Genomic DNA, 20,107 nt, shown 5'->3' with positions numbered 1-20,107 from the left:
CGCATTCGCCAGATTTTTCTCTCGCAACTCACACATGTGCACAAGCGTCGTGCAAAGGTGGCGCCTTTGACAAAACGGAAATACACCCCCAAGACCGCACGCTGACGCCGACATACGAAAAATTGGAGAACAAAACACGACTACGATTACCAGTATTTATTAAACTAATTTTTCGTAACTGCGAGTCGGCCTAGTTGGAACAGATACATTTTCTTAAATTTCTGTGCGCAAACAAACAGGGCCATTTTGTTTAGGCATAGAAATCAAACCGCGAGAGAAATTGTGGAAGCTCACTGGATTGAAAAACTAAAAGAAAAATGCATCAGTCATCCTTCTGTTTCATTGTTAGATAAAGAGAATTCGCTCCTGTTATCATATCTTTAACGCATTTTCGCCTTTTGTGCTTGTTTTATGAACATTGCTGCTTTCTATGCTGACCGCGTAGCGGCATTCCATGACAAGCGTTATTTATGCGCTCTTGACGTGTTCTATTGACAGGATCGCGCAGATCTGTGGGTATTTAAGCCGGTGGTTCTTCAATAATAAAAATCAGTTAGAAAGCGCTCGTCCTTGTGTCTCCTTTTCTTCGTCCCTGTTTGTTTGCGCACAGAAATTTAAGAAAATAATTTTTCGTATTTCGTATATTGGGTCGGCTTGACCTCGGGCATAGTGTTGAAGTTCATATTGCACACGACTCATGGACGGAGCTTCTTAACCAAATGGTTCTCCAATATAGCGCCTAAAATGGCGTCAGTGTATCATATTCACTGCCATGGACAGCCTGTTTCCATGGAGAAAGGCAAGCTTAGGAGACGTACCTGCTCTACCGGCTGTATTGGAGAGTTTTGGAGCCGCGCGACACGCTAACAAACGCTGCTACTCACCGTGCTGGTTCTCCAACATGGCCCCTAGGATGACGTCAGCGCAAGCCATCTATATGCTATCCTCCGCAACACTAGCTCTTTCTGAAGCCCCCTATTTTTTTTAGAAATATTTCTTCTGGAATTGTGATTAGGGCTGAGTACCTGCAGCAATGACAAAACTTGTTTTCGTCAGTGGCCTAAAGCGACTTTGCCCGAAGAGCAAGCTTCTTGAGCGTAAAATTATTAAAAAGGAGGCGTGAACAAGACCACGCTGAGCAGGAGGCCTATGTGAATATGTACCTTGCATTTAAGACATTTCAGCAGCCCACGAGCCCTCGCACCTTTCACGTTAGAGGAGCCCTAAACATTCGTAAACGTATCAAATTGCCTCGCACTTCTCTCCGGTAGCGGTTCCCAACCTCTAGGCTCTCCACTCAGTGTCTGCCGGGAAAACACTTTCATTGGTCGCAAAAACGACCATGCATGTTGGTGCGTGGAACAGTTGCGGTTCGGAACCTCGACGTTATAAGAATGAAAATTATACAGATCTCATGCAGCCTGAGCATCAACTTTATGGAAAACATTTTGCTGGTACCTGTCTATCTAGACTCATTTTGCACAAAGTGTGGAGATGACACAACGTGTCCGTGCAAGGCGAGCGATTGAGTGATTGTGATGACAGGAGAAGGCGACGTTGGCATAACGATGACGGTGGCGCCAATGGCTTGACGACGACGTCGTCGACGATATACAAGACACTTGCACCGGGGCGTTGTTTTTCTGTGCCTGCTTCTCAGCAGCGCTAACTTCTCGCCTCGGAGCCATGGGGGGAAACTGCCGCGCTCGCAGTTGCTGTCGCTTTTATAAGCACATTGTTGCTATGGCTTATTTCAACCCGCTAGTTGACACGACAACAGTACACATGCTTGCCTAATGGCTCGAGTGTCCAGCTTTTGCGATGACAAGCCCTGGTTAAAATCCTGCCACTTGGACAGGCCTTTTTTAAATTTATTGAAGAGGCATGAAGCGGCTGAAAGAAGCGAAGAACACTTCGAGTTAAAAAGAAAGCAGTGTGCCTTTTACGCAGAGCTCCGAGGTACTGTCACATCTCCGCAAGGGCCGGTGGTGGCTACACGGGCGTCAAGTGAGGAGGATGGGGGGGGGGGGGGGGGGGTATAACCGCTCAGAGAAGTGTGCATAAGAAAGCATCTTCCCTCACACGATAGAGCACAAGAAACGCCTGTCGCTCACATGTGGACGCTAGCCTGTCAACTGCACGAGGTGCAAACATGTCAAGGCCGCTTTAAACGACATTTGATGGAAAAGCCTTGCAGTGCACTAAAGGGCGGCTTGAAGTGTACCCTACACTAAGTAACCAAACCTCAAAACTCAGTGGCTCACACTAGTGCCACAAAAGCTGGCGAATGCGGAAAGAGAAATGCTCGTCTTCTCATGTTGCGCTTTCATTCAAGGATGATAGTACACTCAAATGGCAAAAGCCAGAGTTTGTCCTCTGGAAGGAGAAGGACGGCGGCCCATAAATTCCTAATAGAACTATGGTACTGAGAGGCTCGGCTTGTATCCCTTTTCATGCAGTTGAAAGAAGAATAAAAAACTTACTGTTTTTCCTGATGAACCTGCTTGTCCTCTGGAACAAAATACAAGGGTATCTGAGTGGACTCCCGAGATTTCATGAAAAGCAGACGTTTTCACTCAGGGTCATGCGCGCTGCCTGCTTCCTTGGTTTACCAGCTATCGAAGTGAAACGCCAGCTGCATGCTCGCTGGTGGTTTAAAACGCAATGCGATTATTGCGCTTTGCAATGCAAATCAAGACACCCCAAGCTTTCTTCCTCAAGCTTCCCCATTGCGGGACCAAGCTTCCGGAAGGCACCAGAGCGCAGATGGTAGTATGGGTGGTCGCAACCCGGTGCCTGCCCTCATGGTTATGATCATCCTAGCGTGTAATAATTAGAATACTCTACCCTATGCTACATGGATACCGGTAGAGCATCTTTCCGGATTAACACTGAAGAGTTGCTCACGTGTGGCAAGGCGGAACAGCCGAGACCCCAGTCTTTGCGAGTCTCTTAATACAAAGGCTTAAAAGCAGTTAGACGTGTATCTTGAGCTCCACGGCTGAAACCTTCTCGCCTATTTCTTAACTAATTTCTGCAGTTTTTTGTTTTTTAGCATGCGTTCTTCTCTATCTTCCTTGTTGTATTGGGCAACGTGGAACAAAAAGCATTTTTTTCCAAATAAAAAAAATGAAATTACGTAAGTCGTTCGATAAATTTTCAAGTGAGAACTCACAGCTTCGTGCATGTAGTGTGTAGTCCTAATTAAACGACATCTGAGACCACTCAGCGCACGCGGCACATGCGATTTTTTGCATCCGATGCCGAACTACGCTAGCAATGACAACTCCATTGTCCAGTGATGGCGTATATATGCGTTTGTGCATTAGTGAAAAAGAAGTACAACTGCCAGCCACATTAAATAAGTAAACAATACTGAGAGCCAACTTCCTCAAATACATCGCAGTTATATTTTGAAACGTCTTTATCGTCTTTTCCTTTCTTCTTCTTCCTCCTTTTTTTCAGCACTGATGCACACAATCAACGTCTCGTACGGTTCGTGAAAAACCACGTTCAGCAATAAAGGGCGAAAGAAAAAATAGAGACTGACATTCAACATGGTTGTTGTAGATACCAGTAGAAGGCTGAAGTTGATTAAGCGAGTCTTATTCAGTACACTTTGAATAGTCTCTAGGTTCTAGTGTTCGGTTGCAGTGGTCTTTGGCAATGAAACGCCCCTGAAGCTAGCCATGACCAAATGCATGTCATCAATAAATAGCGGTTAAAGACTAGTAACATTTCCGTAATGGTGGAAAGCTAAAACGAGAAAGCGAGCGCGACACGGCTTTTGTTAGAACTAGCATCACCTACCTCGGTCTTCGGGGGTCTTCGCTTTGTACTTGATGGCGATAAGCACAATAAATGGAATCGCCACCAACAGGGAGATTGCCACGACGAGAAACGAGACCAAGATGTTAGATGAGACAAGCCAGGGTGGTCCTGCAACGCGAGTGAGCACTTATGTAGAGGAACGTCGGCCACTGTTACAGCTTTGGGAGAAAATGACCCTGGCACACGGCCTGACGTTGCTGTTGCAGGATGAAAGCGGGTACAAGACTATCGGATAAATTTTTTCGGTTGTAGAACGTCAAGCTAGTACTTATCACGGTTTTGCAGAGTAATGCAACAATGTCTATCATTATAGAATAGTGTATTTCGTGACTAAAAGGGGTGGGTATAGTTAGCCCAAAAGGCCTCTAGCAGATCACATCTAGCCTTGAACTTTCCAAACATATTAAATAAAAAACATACTTCCAGGCAAACACGGCACTGAGCTGTGGTTTTAAAGGAAAGAAATGCAGGGGACGGGATCTTGCTTGTTATAGCTTCGTTTTCATGATATGAACAGCACATATGAAACCGAAACAAGCCTTATATCAACGATAATTTAATACACGGTGGCCCTCTTATGCTGAGCTGCAAAATTTTCACCAGTATGTCCATCTCAGCTCAGCATGCTTGGCTGGACCGTTGCCCACGTCAGTGGTCAGCACAGGTGGTCACGCCAAGCTGCAATGGGCTGGTTATTAATGCGTGAGCATTAGGAGTGTCAAAGTGGAAAAACGTATATACTATAGTGTCGCTGACGGTGGTCTGTTCCGGACTACCAAGAGTCGCACTTCGGTCCTCGAGGGAGGAGTAAGCTCCTGAACAACACTTTGTAATGTGGTGAACACGTTTTAAATCATATATCCGGGGTCTCAAAGAGATGCGAGCTAATGGTAACGCATTTCTGTCTCATTTACCGCTACACCGCCACTGCATACTTTATTGTGGAAATGCCTACTAGAAGGCTAGTCATCACGCAATGAGCTCGCTTAGCGGGCTGTGGCTATCATGTCTACAGCACACTTGAGAATCTGGAAGCATCGTCAGAGATAACTTTTGACATAATCATTACTTTTACAAAACGTTAACACGAAGCCGTTAGTCACACGTCAGGATAACGGGATCGCAGGTGAATGCTCATCACTTGCAGCATGTGTCATCACACAGCCCGAGTCAATACGGCGCCATGCGCGAAGGCTGTCTATAGGTAGCATCAGTAAACATGTTGAACCACCGCTCATGATTCACGCATTGACACGTAGGTGATGGCCTTTACCTGGCTCGGAAAAGCCCTGCGCAGCATTGGCCAACGTGTGTGTGCTGAGTAGCACGGGCTCTGATCGGACGCGGCCGTTGAAGGAGTAGACGAGCAGCGTGTACTTGGTACCCGGAGGCACGTCGTCCACCCAAAAGGACGGCGTCGGCGAGCTCAAGTTGGCAACCAGTCGGCGCCGCTGAAGCTCGTGCACCTCGAGCAGGAAGCTGTGACCTGGCTCAGCGCCTCCTTCGCAGTCCACGCGAAGTGCACCCATGGTCTGGTTGCTCACGTTGCAGTGTTGCGGAGGCAACGGGGGACCTGTCAACAGAGCGACTCATGGCACGACGCATATTGCAGTTCCTGAGTTCCTGCCTCATCTATAGATGAGGCAGGCACTAATAGAAAGTAGTAAACGCTTAATGTGTAAATCTGCCACAAAGTGGTGCAAGTTCGCTCTGCTTTCAAATCTACATCCCTTAAGACTTAAGCCGGGCAAAATATGCTAGATAGAATGAAAGCTAAGGGACGCTGCGCGGTCAGTTGAACAATCAAACTAGTTCTTAACCAGCTGCATGAAAAAGGGATACTCGTATATACTGAATGAAGAGCAGTCTCCTCCCGAAGTAAGAATATAATAAATAAACACCAAGAGCAATAGAGAATAAATGTGGAGAGAACAATAGTTCCACACGAGTATAGATACAGGAGTAGCAATTACGTAACTGACTTGCCCACGATAAGCTAATGCATCAATTGTCCTACACTAATGCACAGTGAGTTTGCAGCAGTATACACAAAACATATAGCGCAAGTTGCTGCTACTAAGCTTGGAGGCGTTTCCTCATACTTTTCCGAGCGATGGGCCCGCAAGAATCGGGGAGAAAGAGTGATGGATATTTGGTGCACGTTCGGAAATGGAACTGCAGAAACCAGAACGCTGTATCATGGTAGGTTGTTAACTAGGCTGTTACACGGCCTGGGGGAAATCAGGCAGCAAATCTCACGTTCCGACTTTCTCGCTTTCACCGCTGGCAAGAAAAACAATAAAATCGAAACGAGGTTTCCTAGAGACTGCATTTGAAGAATGACACGGGGCGTTGTCACCACATACAGGATGTGTGAACGTACTCACCAATTGGAACTACGTGGATGATACACGGACGCATCATCAGACCGATTGCATTCCGAGCAGAGCAGCTCAGCGTGCCGAAGTCAGACTCATTCCTGGGTGTGTAGCGCAGGTAGCTCGTGACCAGTCCGCGGGCGTCGGTCGTGGACGAGACCGCCCACTGCAGGTCTCTCCGATGACCCGATGAGCCGTTCAATGACCAGTGGAAACTGACATTCCACGGGTCTGCCAATACGGAGCAGTGGACTCGCAGCTCCTCGTGGCGTGCCGCGGTGTACTTGGTCCGCAGGTTCGGGTCGCACACCGGAAGGTCTGCGATTCGCATACTAGTGGTCAGTGCGAAATCATTAAGCCTAGGAATCGAGGGCTGATATTTTTATGGCGCAGTGACGTTGCTGCGGCTGAATCATGAGCAGACAAAGCAACTGAATGACCAATGAAAGAGGAAATAAAGTTATGGCTCTGCAGGTCCGGGGCCCATGTAATATTTCGCCGATGTCAATTAAAGAGTGCAGCTGACACTGCTAAAAAAAGACAAAAAAAGTTGACAGTCGCTTTAGCATACGCCAAAGAGGATGAAGGCGAACGTATGACCGCTCACGAGATATTCATTAAATTACTTTACATTCGCAGTAGAATGCGTTGTTACTTCCTAGTACTTGTTTTCTCCCACCACAGGTCGAGGGTTCGAGTGTCTTAATTAATCCTATCTTAATTTACTATGCCTTAATTTAATTTCCCTTAAGTAACACGAAAGTTTGTAAGTTCTAGTGCCTAATTAACTCTATCTTAATTAAGTTGAAGTTATGAAGACACTAGAGCCCATGACCTTTGTTGGTGGCAGCATAGTGGCACCAACGCATGGTGGCTCCATGTGGAATGGTGGCACCATGAATCATTTGGATGCGTTATTAGTTCCTATGACTTGTTTTCTCCCACCAAAGATTGTGAATTCGACTACCATCAACGGTCGTGAGTTCGGGTGCCTTAATTAACTATATCTTAATTAAGGTAGAATTAATTAAGGCACACGAACGCACCGTGCACCTTTGTTGGTGGCACCATGGTGGCACCAATGCATATTGGGACCATATGGCATGGTGGCACCATGAATTTTGGTGCCATAACGCCGGACAACAGATTTTTCGACCCATGAGCCATCTAAGGCTTTGGCCTTAATAAACGAAGAGCTTTGTGCTTAACCAGGCTAGTCACCCTCATTCAGGATGAAAGAAGGTATTTGATGGTTTGATTGTTTCAGACATCTTTACGCCCAGCCCACTGTACCCTATACGTTACACTGGAAGTAGCACTATTCTGCACAGAGAGGCAAAGAAAAATCTCATACGAAGGTCGTTGTTTAGTTATTCTTTATTTGTTTACACACGTAAGTACTGCTACAGCTAGAATGACAACTTCTTTCACACACGCACACACGCACGCATGGGAGAATTTAGCTTTAAAAAAATCCGAGGACACCTAAGCACTTCATATGTGTTATGAATGCGAAAGCATTAATGTTCAATTGAAAGCCACTGAGCGGTCCTTCGAATTATGAACTCCTCGCGGGTAAGCGAGGGCATTGAGGTGCTTGGCCAACGCCTCCTAGATAGAACAAGGCCTGTGCACTTCGATCCATGGCGTCATGCTACCTTGCCCGATTGCCATAAAATCTAATGGGAATGCTCCGCGGAGTAAGCTGTGGGGATTTTGACGTCAACGCTTTTGTCACGCCGGGCTTGGCAATGGAAATTTTGGTACAAGTAACATGATGTCATAAAGCAGAGTGCGCAGGCCTGCTACCTAGGAGGCGCTGGTTTATCCCGGGGGTAAGGCACTCGGCTTCTGAGCGTGGCGTCGTAGGTTCGAAACTCACTAGCGCCAACGGTTTTCCTTACGAATGTATTCCGTGCTTTTATACAATAATTCCTTTATAGCGATTACCGAGGTGATATTAGAAAGAGCTTGCGCGGACAAACAACGCGCGGATAACACAGGCTTCCGAGAGCGAGAGCGAGGATAACGTAGCGTCGCGGCTCTGTCATTTCCCCTTACGGAACACCTGGGGCTCCAGCGAAGCAGCAGGCGTTGCCTTTGTCCCGCTCGACTCCTTCGAGGTGCGCATGTGGCAATGAGGTGCTGCTGCGCTGCTACAGACGCCGGCTTTTTGGCTCAGTGCGTCATTTGGTGCTTTCGCATCAAGATACTTCTGCGAGTTACCCACGGTGGGACGGTATGGATGTATCCACATAATTCCCCTTGATAGGGGGAAGCCAGCTATGAAAACGCCTTTTCAAGGCACGCATGCAGGCACAGCTTTGAGGAGCTGCAAGTGTCATACACAGGATGACACCTTCAATATACGGGGATGTACTCACGCTGGACCCTGAGGAAGACCCTGTTGGACTCTGAAGCGCCTTCAGCGTTGGCAGCCACGCACGAATAGTGGCCCGAGTTTGAGCTCTGGACGCCGCGTAGCGCCAGCGACTGGTTGCTCACGATGAAGTTCGAGAGGCGAGAGGCGAGCTCGTGGCCCTCGAATCGCCACGAGACTTCGATGAGCCGTGGATTGGCGTCGACCTCACACTCGAAGTAGACGTCTGTGCCTTGCACGATGCTGGACCGGTTCACCCGGTTGCCCCAGGCCAAGCTCACCCGAGGCTTGTCTGCGGGCACAGGCAGGTAGTGTTGAAAAAGATGCTCCGGCTCAATTCAAAATATTGAGGATATAAATCACATGCAGGTCCTTCCCACTCAGAAAGAAAAAGCTCTTCAATCTTCCATGCTATGGTAAATATTCCAGGGACTGGTTTTTTATAATAACGACAAGAAACTTATAGATCATGAGGCGTTATCGAAGGCCGTCGCTGTGTAACTGCGTGCCTAGTGCAGTGTAATGCAGGAACAGGGTGCTTGACGTGGGCTAGAGGTTTACTTGCTAGTTATCAGTATTATTGGCTATACTGTTCATCCTATGTGAACGTAATGCTTCGATTTATTGCCCCCACTATGTCGTTATATTTACTTTTATATTTTTGCCTCGATGGTTGAAATAAATTAGCGATGTTTTCCCCTGGCATCTATGAGTAATTTTACGTATGAAACGAGAAAATATTTAGTTATGTTGTAAGCGCAGCACCAATCAAACATCGAAAAATCATTCGTACAAGTCACAGGCTCCCCAAATCTTCCACCAAGTAATTTTAGTAGTTACTTAATAGATACTGATGAGCTAGTTGGTGGGCCATGACAATGAGGATGCAGCGCATTTAACGATGACAAGATCACGTACACGTGCACTTCTCTGCTCTAAGTGCGCTGCTTCATCATTGTCATAACTGGAGGTGCCATATTTATTTATTGACTATAGTCGGTCAGACAATGAACGAAATTCGCAAATCTAATAACTGGCGTCTTGATTTTGACCTAGTGGAAATGGCGAAGAATCAACAATAGCTTTATGGCTCATCCTTTTGCGTCATGATCATGCAGGACTTATTTTTGCTTGTTTCCGACTCCCATCTTTACATTGTTTAAACGTAAATGAGCGGATGCAAGGACATAATCTTGGCTCTGCATTGTTCAATACAACTAGTGTGCAAGGATCAAGATGGCGATGCTGCACCTTGTTCTAAAGACTGAGAACGATGGACAGCTTCGTGATGACTCACAGTGAACCTGCAGGAGCCAGACGTCGGCGACGTCTTCGTGTCCGGGCATCCTGGGGTTGGTGGCGACGCACCTGAGCTGGCGGCCATTGTCCCTGGCCCTGGGCACGAAGCCAAGCAGCGAAGTGGTGACGTTGCCGCCTGCCGACAGCCGTGTTTGGGCGAGCGACGCGTTCAGGCGCACGCCGTCCAGCCACCAGGAAACGAGCGCCGGTGGCAGGGAACCTTCGGCCTCGCACTCCACCTCGGCGCGGAACTCGGCTGACAGGAAGTCTTGCTTGCCCCGAATGACTGCTCGCACGGGCTTCACTGCACGTCGTGGTTAAACCGACGACAAAATGAGGAAGAAATTACGCGTGATAGGTGATCACTTGGTATAGTTCCGACTTCGCGTCTATGCACAACATTCTCAGATACTCTCAGCGTGTTACACCATGTGTGGTGTTACTTTCGTTTTCACAACTTGTCAAGGAACCAACCAGGACAACACTTTCTGCCGCAATTACCCTCGATCTAATACTCACCACTCATCCCGAACTTGTTCCCGATATAGCTTTACTGCCGGGGTTGAGCGATCATTCCATCTTAACATTTGCAAATTATAGCGGCCTAAAGACAAAAACAAAAGTAAAACTATTTGTGATTTTAAACATGCAAACTTTGACGCAATCAACAGAGAATTGTGCGGGTTTATCGACACGTTTCTGACCGACTTTGACAGTCATAGCGTTCAAAACAAATATGATTTATTTATGAAAGAAGTTAAAGTCTTACTTGATAAATAGGTATCCATTCGATCGATAATTTCAAACAAATCGCGCCATAGTACAACAGCCATATAAAATGCTTATCAATAAATAAAAGACGTGTCTACAGATCAGCCAAACGTTGTCCTTGTGACAATAATTGGAATGCGCATAAACTTGCTTCTGACGAATATGTATCTGCAATACGCTGCGCAAAACCGCACTTTTTGGAACGCACTCTCCCATCCATGCTCGCAACCGACACTAAACAGTTCTGGCTCGTCATAAGCCCAAGAGACGATAACACTATAAGCATTGTGGATAACGCGGGCGACATTGTACCCTTTGAACAGTGCGTATCTGTCCTTAACAATGTTCTGCTTTTAATTTTTCATCAGTTAAAGTGTTTCGCCACCGATTACACACTGCTATTATTCCATTTCAATGTTTCCCGTTATAGTAGGCCCGTGTGGCGTAGAAGATCTAAATAATAAATTTAAACTTTGTTCTTCCCCTGGTAGCGACGCGGTCATCCCGAAGATTTTTTAAAAGCACGAGAGACTATAGTGCCATTATTGTGCCGTTATACTCACCAACATTTTTCAACAGTCATTTGACATGGGTTCTATCTCTGTGAAATGGAAGATAGGAAAGGTGATTCCACTTCATAAAACAGGTAGTAGGCACACTCCACTTAACTATCATCCCATTTCGCTCACTAGTATCCCAAGCAAACTTCTTGAGCATATCTTATTTTCTAATTTTGCTAACATTCTCGAACGTAATTCCTTCTTCACGCACTCGCAACATGGCTTGCGCAAAACTGATTGATGCGAAACGCAGCTAATATCATTTACACATCAACTCCATGCCATTCTTGATCGTTTATCTCCTGCGGATAGTATATTTCTAGATTTTTCTAAAGCGTTTGTTAAAGTATGTCATAATCTACTAATGTATATGTTGCATAAGCTAAACCTTGGTCCCCAATTCCTTACTTCGCTTGAGTGTTTCCTGTCCAGTCGTTCTCAGTTCGTTTCTGCCTACAGCATTGACTCTCCCTCTAATCTAGTTTCCTAGGGCGTGCCACAAGGGTATGTCCTCGGACCGCTACTATTTCTAATCTATATTACTGACTTGCCTTCTTGTATTACATCTCATGTTGATCTCTTGGCCGGCGATCGCGTAATATTTCGAGAAGTAACTAGTAACCATGGTACAGCCACTCTTCACTCTGATCTTGATGCTATCAGTGCATGGTGCAAAACATGGCGCACGGAATTAAACATAAGCAAATGCAAGTCAATGCAGTACCCAGACGTAATAACAACCTACCATCTATTCCATCGACAACATCCAACTCTATTGTGTTTAATCCTATAAATACCTCGGTGTTCATGTCTCATCTGACCTAACCTGGAAGACACACATAGTACACGTAATAAACAACGCTAACAGATCGTTAGGTTACCTACGACGAAACTTTTTACTTGCGCCACAGTCTCTCAAACTGATGCTCTATAAAACACTTATCCGGCCTAAACTCGAATACACCGCCTCAGTTAGGGATCCTAGTCAGAGTAATTTAATTTATTCAGTACGAATGGTGCAGAACAATTCCACACGATTCATAATCTCCAACTATAACAGGACAGCCAGCATCACCACAATGAAGTCTAATCTACAGTTAGCACCCTTAGCATCACAGAGTAAACACTTTTTCTTTTTCATAACATATATCATCATCCCGTACTACGAAACGAACTTCTTTCGGCACCACATTACATATCATCTCGGTTTGATCACCAAAACAAAGTTGATATTCCGTCTTGTAAATTCTTCTCCTTCTTGCACCCATTTGTCCCCCAGATAGCTGATGAGTGCAATCACCTACCCGTAGCTATTGTGATAAGTGATACTAGCCTCCATAAGCGATATCAACCATTTTAGAAATCGTATCATAAGAAGCCAACAAACAACGACACCAAGGACAACCATAGGGGAAATTACTTGTACTTCCTAAATGAAATAAATAAATGATAAATTAATGGAAATGAAAATCGACGAAAAAAAAAACAACTTGCCAGAGATGGGAACGATCCCACTTATTCGCATTACGCGTGCGATGCTCTTACCAATTGAGCTACCGCGGCGCCGTTTTCTCATCCACTTTCTGGGGTATTTATGTTTTACTACTACAACTAACCTTGGGAGTGTTAGCCAGTGCCACCACTCACAAACCTTGGCTGCGGATGTGGAACATCCTTTCTGCCGCAGGCGTGACAAGTTTTAGAGAAATTTTACGCAAAATGTTATTTTGAGTATTCTTGTTTGTATTTGTATTCGTAACTATTGTTTGAATGCTCTTCTTACTATGAATTGCGCACTCTGATTATTTACGTCCCTTATGCACTTTGGATTACGTAATCTATGTACGTTGAATTGTGCAGTTTGAATAATTATCAATAATATTTTTATACTCTGGGGCGCTTTAACGTAAAATGATTCCAAACTGTTTTGATTCCAAACTCCTGACGTCCAATTTACCTAACTACCGACGCAAGCATCGGGCGGTGACCCACAGCGTTGTCTGAACAACCCAATCAAACACTCTCGTCGTTTATAGGAGGTCACCTTTGTTCGCTTTCAAAACCAATAACATTGTCTACACTCAGCGGTTTTTCTTATCTAATTGCCTGACAAGAGGCGAGTAGCACGCTCTAGTGAGAGGGTTTCGATGGGGCCCAGCCAGCACAGTGAAAATAGATAACCGAATGAAGAGGGTGGTGCCGGACTTCTCCGATTGGTCCGCTTCGCCTTACTTAGCTTGCGGTGGCTGGTCGAAAATCACGGCGGCGTGCAACAGACGGATAAGAATGCCGCTAAAACGGATCCTGGGCAAGGAAGAGTTGGCAGAGCGATACGTGCCGAAAGCGCTCGATAACGTTTTACTGCCACGCAAAAAGGTTTATCATGCGCAAATAAATACATGCTCACCGGCAGGTGCGAGTAGCGAGGGCCTGAGTGATCGGCGGGCAGCCATCTTCTATTCCTTTCAGAATGGGGCAGTCTGTGGCTATTCAGAAAAATTTTCAGTTTTATTCGGTATAGTAATGCAATTTTTTTCGCGTACCCCTGGTGAGTTTTCGCGTACCTGGTGAGTTTTCGCGGTCTTGTGAGGTCGCGTGACAGACAGGCGAAGTGGGCGTAAGCCAGAAAACATTGGACCAATAGCAGAGGGCTAATGGTGAAAAGGAGTCGAATCAGGAATGATTATTTTTCTTTTGTGTGGTTTAATCATGCATAATCAGTGCGTACACGTTATATCACGTGGGGAGCAATTGTGGTTTTCGTGACGTCGCGTGACAGACAGGCGAAGTTGGGAGTGGCCCGAAAATGTTTTGACCAATCGTGGAGGCTGATTGCAGAAATTGGAATCGAAACAGTTTGGAATCATTTTACGTTATAGCGCCCCTGGTGTATGATCCGCCATACTAGTATATTTTGGTTGTTAGCTGATGCTGTTGTGCATAATTTATGTTCAACTAATTCCCCACTACCCCTCTGTACTGCCATTGGCCCTGAGGGCAAATAAATGAATCAAACAAATGAAGTGGAAGGGAGGCCACATATAGTTCACACCTAATATTTATGGCTTGAGCTACTTCGGTGAAGTGATCTTTAGCTCAGCATGCTCGGCTAGGACGCAGCGCCAAGCATTGAATTTTGCAGTGAGAAGCGTTTCTTTTCTGTTTTCTTTTTGATTGCACAAAACGCCCTACATCAGTTAGAGCTAGGGAAATTCCCATAAGAGCTATAGTTGTAACGAAATTGTAATAGTTCCATTGACTACGCTGGACCATTTCGGTAGGGCAAGAATGAGTACTAAGGTGTTTTTGCATTCTTACGCCACTCATCTGTATGCACATCCTCCTTCAGAGGGCCAAAGGCCGGCGGAGAAGCCGTTCTCTACGCCAACTTTACGGCGTGGGTTAAACATGGTACAAATATAAAATTGATGAACCAATCTCTGTTCGATGTCAAGTTTTATTTTTTCCGAGGAGGTTCGGCTGTCTTCATTACAGCAATTTTGCGCTTAAACTATAATTCAGGGGCCGAATTCACAAAGCTTTTCGTTCGCAAGTGCTGCTTGCTATTGGCCAGCCGCCTTCTCTAATGTTATGTCCAACACCAGGATTGGCTAACACCTGCTTCTGCGAACAGTTTTAGCGCAAGAACGTTTTTGTGAATCAGGCCCCAGTTGTGTACAAGTATTCCACTACAAACAATGACAAAGGTGCATATCAAGAAATCATACAGATTAACCAACAGCACAGAAATGGTACGTAAAGCTAAGTGCATGGGGTGATTGTAGGGTGCCTACGTCTTACATAGCTGTTTTTACAGTGTTCGAAACAGCGTTGAAAAGTCTCACCCAGCTGTATTTACACCTCGTGAGTTATTGTTTTCCAAGTGTAAGTACAATGTGGCATTTCACAACTAAACTGGCAGCGCCTGACATTAATTTTAACTATTCTAGGCAAGGCCCTTGCAAGGCTCTCATAACTGTTAAATATCGAGTGCCTACGCTGCGGTGCCTTAGATTATCTACGTGAGAACGGTTAAGTTACTTTAAACATCCGGCTGCAACATTTCCTGATTTAAATTAAAAACGAACTTTGATGTTGCGACGACCACCTTGCCTCGTGAACCCGTATGCTTCAGGACAGTAGTGGCATGGTCACGCCGGCTCGGCGGAGCCTCATCGATCGCTCACCAGCCATCCGAACACGCAGTCATTGCGTTCCGGCGTTCCAGAGGCCCAGCAGACCGCTCAGGCGTGAACATGCCACCCCGACGCTGAAAGAGGCCCTCGCATGGCTCTCCTTACCCAGATCGCGATTTATATGAGGGAAATCCTACCCATTCTCGCTGTAAGTAGCTGCCGTGGTGCTATAGCTTCCATTATACTTCCGCCATTCTCGCGTGAAATGCAGGCGTGTGCGCTCACAACCACACTAAATATACCAAAATGTCGGGCTACTGTAATCAAGGCTGAAAGGGCGGGCTATTTCGTTGTGCAAACTGTGAGACATACATGCTTACCAGCGCTCTATACGGGATGAGACATGGAATTATGACACGGGCGCAAGAAACACTGGAGAGATCGGCATTGTCCTTCCAGCTTCTTCATCTTTTGTGCCATACACTAGCTGTTGTGAACATCTCTTACGAGTAACAACCCTGCACTGTTTATTGACTGGTTCATTTTAACGCCCCGCAGTAACACTATGGCTTAGACATGCCGTAGAGGAGGGCTCCAAATCGATTTTGACCACCACGGCTTCCTTAACCTGGGGCGCCAATAACGACAGTTATTCCATTCTTACTATATACTAATCTCTTGACGTCAAGTTCACGTAACCGATGACGCAAGCACGGACGGTATCCCCCAAGGTTGTTTCTAATGCCCAATCAAACGCTATCCTCGTTTATAGGAGGTACCTGTTGTTTGATTTCAAAGCGAATAGCATTGCCTACAGCGATAGGCTTTCCTTATTTCATTGGCTGACGAGAGGCGAGGAGCGCGGAGAAGGGAGGATGGTTTAGGGGAGGTCGAGCTAGCGCAATGAAAGCCGATAATCGGGAGAGGAGAGTGATTCCAGCTCCTCCGATTGGTCCGCTTCCCCTTCCATAGCTTGCGGTGGCTCGTGGACGATTGCGGTAGCGTGTAACGGGAATTTAAAAATGCCACCAGAACGGATGCTCAGTGAAGAAGAACTGGCAGAGCGATGTCGAATACGTGCCGAAAGAGCTCGGCAACGTTGGAATGGCACGCAAATTTTTATTATTCACAAAGAAATCAATTCTCGCCGGCAGCTCCCCAGTACACAGCACCGGAGAGATCAGTGGACCACCATTTTCTATTTATTTTGGAACGGGGCAGTCCCCAGATATTCTGGAAAAAAAGGCTCAGTTTTGTTCTGTATATTAATGCAGCGTTAGCGCGTCACGTCACTTTGACCTTGTCGAGATTTTGTAGTTTTGTGACGTCGCGTGAAAGAGAGGCGAACTAGGCGTGGCTCGAAAGGATTTTCCCCAATCTCGGAATGTTAATGGTGACAAAGGTGTAGAATTAGAAACAAACGTTTTTTTTTTCATTCGATCTAATCGTGCATAATTAGTGTGTACACGTCATCTTGAGGAGCTTTCGCTCTTTTAGTGACGTATCGTGACAGACAAGCGAATTGGCGTGGCCCCAAAATTGTTTGACTAACCACGGAGGGCTAACGAAGAAAATAGAATATAAACAGATTAGATTAGCTTTACCTTATAGCGCCCCTACACCTAAATCTAAGTGCACCAGCATGTTTGCATATCGCCCTCATTGAATGTGGCCTCCGCGACCTGGAATGGAGCCCGCGATCTCGTGCTCATCAGCAGCCCTACACTAAAGACACAACGCTATGGCCGCGGTGGGCTACACACGAAGGTATTGCACGTTTACCCCACAAAGCAAGAAAGAAGGAAAGAAGCAAATAAATAAAAAGAAAACATTACAATCTGAAACAATTGAGCATTTACTTATATCCTCCCTCCATGAAGTTCCGTCAAGACATCTAGATTTAACTTTAGCGACCTCATATCTATTTTTGTTTGGTGCATGTGAGTTCAAATATTTAACTTCCGCATAAAATATCTACCTATGTGTGTGTATGTGTACTCACAAATGTTTGAGTTGGTTCGCCTAAAGGCAATGAATTTGCCTGACAAAGGCCGTAGCACCGTTCCGTACCTGGGGGCCAGGCAACGAGCTATTGCAGTTCAACCAACCACGCGAGCGGTTGGCTGGTTCTACATAAAAAGCAAGGTGTGCACTACTCTATAGTGTTCTCTTATTGACACTTAGCCACCTTACCCTCTTCCAAACGCGCGGCGCGTTATTCGCCTTACTCACCAGCGCTCATTGTGCATTCAGCGCCGCATGGTTGCGTGCATCCGTGCTCCATCCACTACGACGGAGCGCAGGTGACGTCATCGATAACACCAACTGGTCACCCCATGGGTGTGAGCCCACGCTCACTGTTCCCACTGCGCTAGATCACCACCGACATCATCGCTCATGCCTCACAATCTGTCGACGGCGTCAAGAGGCACTGCCCTCCTCTTTCTTGGAGCGCGCGCCTTCTCCACTCGACCGAAGCGTTTCTTCGATGACGTCAATGCTCGGACCTACCAATACGGCCACTCCTATATTCCTAGTGTGTTTCCACTTGTTCTCTCGAGGCAACTCTATGGGGGGTAATCGCTCGACGTCCTCATAACCCTAAACCGCAGAATAGTACCGCATTAAAATTGTACACGTAAAATAATATTTTATTCACGGTGGTATCGCTCCTTCATTACTGTCTCAGATTGGATTACGTAATATCCAGTAAGCATTTCATATTTTGCTTTTTATGGTTTAAGTTTATGGTTTAACTTTTGTTGTGACTCTAACAGGGTGGACGATAGCGGTTAGCGCAAAGTTCTGCTCGGCAGAAATACCAGCGACGGTGACCGATCGGTCGCGGCGACGGCCGAACTTTTCGTTTGCCGGTGTCGTTTGAATATCGCGTGAATGCGTTAAATCAATAACGTTGCGTCAAGCAAAAGAGAGAAGCGGAGCGCTGCCGAGCGACCGTCATTGTCGCCACTCGCCAGTGCCGGCGTGCGTACGGTGGAGGCGAGCTGCCGTCGAATTGTGTGACTCGACGAAGAGAGTTCGGGTGGAAGGTAAACAAGCAAACAAACAAACAAACAAACAAACAAACAAACAAACAAACAAACAACAAACAAACAAACAAACAAACAAACAAACAAACAAAAAAAGAACAAAACATAACATAACATGCGGGAACCTTGACTGAAAGCATTTCATAACAGAAACTAAGTGAAAGCAATAAACGCAATGCGAAGCCATTGGAAACGTACAGGGGGTCTTGCATTCACAAAGATTTAGGAATATACAAATGCCATGCAGCTGAACAGAACAAAGGTAATGTTGCTTGGCGTCGCTTGGAAATAGAGTATTTTTTGCATTCCGCCTAATTACATATTTAGTCTTAATTATTAATCCACTTCTCAAATATTATAAGTAGATAAAAAGTGTCAATGGGAAAATTGTAGAGAAAACGAGAAAAACTCCTTATACAGCTTTCTGTTGCTCAATACGTGCTGCATAAAAGTGTTTTTCCGAGCGTGAAAGAAGCCCACGAATAGACGCAAAATGATCGCGCGACTGGCCGCTCGAGGCACTTTGCATGTATTCGAAGGTCTATAATTACTGACGAATGTCTATTTGCAGGTTCAGTTCTTATCGATCTAACAAAGGCATTCGAATGTTCAAACCACAGTATCCTTTTTGCTAAGCTTGAGGCTATCGGTGTATGTGGTCCCTTCCCTTTCACTACTAAATATATATACCTATATAACACAGTTCAGGTTGTGTCTGTTTCTAATGTCTATTCTAGACACCAAACTACTAATATTGGTTTCCCTCAAGGATCCATCTTAGGACCACTCCTGTTTTTTTTATGGTATATGTTTATATGTTTTTATGTTAACCTAACTGCCTGTCGTCCACTGAGTGCGTTCTGTACACTGATGATAATACCATATTTGCCGCTGATAAAAACATTTCACTTCTTGTTAACAAGCCAAATACTGATCTAGAAAATGTTTTGAACTGTTGTAATGCTAACTTTTTAACTATTAATGGCACCAAGACTAAATTTTTTGTATTTTGCTTACATCAACAATATTCGGCATCTTTTCCTTCTTTAAGTTTTGGCTGACACTTTATCTCTCCCAGTCCATGCTCATCTTTCCTTGGAATTTCTCTTGACTGTAACTTGAAATATAAGGATCGCATTTCGCACGTAAAAAAGATAACATACGGTATTCGCATTCTAATTAAAACTCGTTCCTACTTTACACATGACACATTAATCTCGCTATACCACTCATTCGTTCACACTCACATTAACTACGGCATAATATGCTGGGGTAACACTTATAGCACTCACTTGGCATCCCTCCAGATAATCCAGAACCAGTCCATAAGAATTATTACAAGCAGTTCATGCTTTGCTAATGGGAAATCCCTACTACATGAAAACAACATCCTAACCGTTTCATAACTCACCAAATATAACCTCGGGGTTTTATTCTACAAATATATGACCAAGGAACTACCATCGACCTGCTTCTCACCTTCTGACCTGAGAGCTCATAGTAACTAGATTTGCATGAAAAATTTTCTTCTACCGAAAGTGCGTACTAACTACATTAAACAGACTGCGGCATTTTCCTCGACATCGCTTTGGAATACTCTACCACCTATAATCAAAAATGCAAGACATTTATACCAATTTAAATAAGAAATAAAAGCACGCATAATACATACTTACTGATATTGGGCTTTTTTATAATTTTA

The 20,107-nt window shown here is 45.3% G+C and overlaps 1 protein-coding gene across 1 annotated transcript in view; it reads right to left on the bottom strand.

Annotated features, from left to right (window-relative positions):
- Positions 1–20,107, bottom strand: part of LOC119457789 (hemicentin-1-like) — a 125,752-nt gene that overhangs the window by 4,454 nt on the left and 101,191 nt on the right. The window contains exons 4-9 of the mRNA XM_049668342.1: positions 9,887–10,192; positions 8,594–8,881; positions 6,219–6,527; positions 5,105–5,404; positions 3,811–3,939; positions 2,484–2,511 (exon numbers count right to left, since the gene is read on the bottom strand). Coding sequence (XP_049524299.1) covers positions 2,484–2,511; positions 3,811–3,939; positions 5,105–5,404; positions 6,219–6,527; positions 8,594–8,881; positions 9,887–10,192 — 1,360 coding nt within the window. The remainder of the gene's footprint in view (positions 1–2,483; positions 2,512–3,810; positions 3,940–5,104; positions 5,405–6,218; positions 6,528–8,593; positions 8,882–9,886; positions 10,193–20,107) is intronic.

Source organism: Dermacentor silvarum, chromosome 1 (assembly GCF_013339745.2).
Source record: "Dermacentor silvarum isolate Dsil-2018 chromosome 1, BIME_Dsil_1.4, whole genome shotgun sequence".
Lineage (NCBI taxonomy): Eukaryota > Metazoa > Arthropoda > Arachnida > Ixodida > Ixodidae > Dermacentor > Dermacentor silvarum.
The sequence above is the reverse complement of the archived record's forward strand: the minus strand, read 5'-3'. Positions and strand labels throughout refer to the sequence as shown.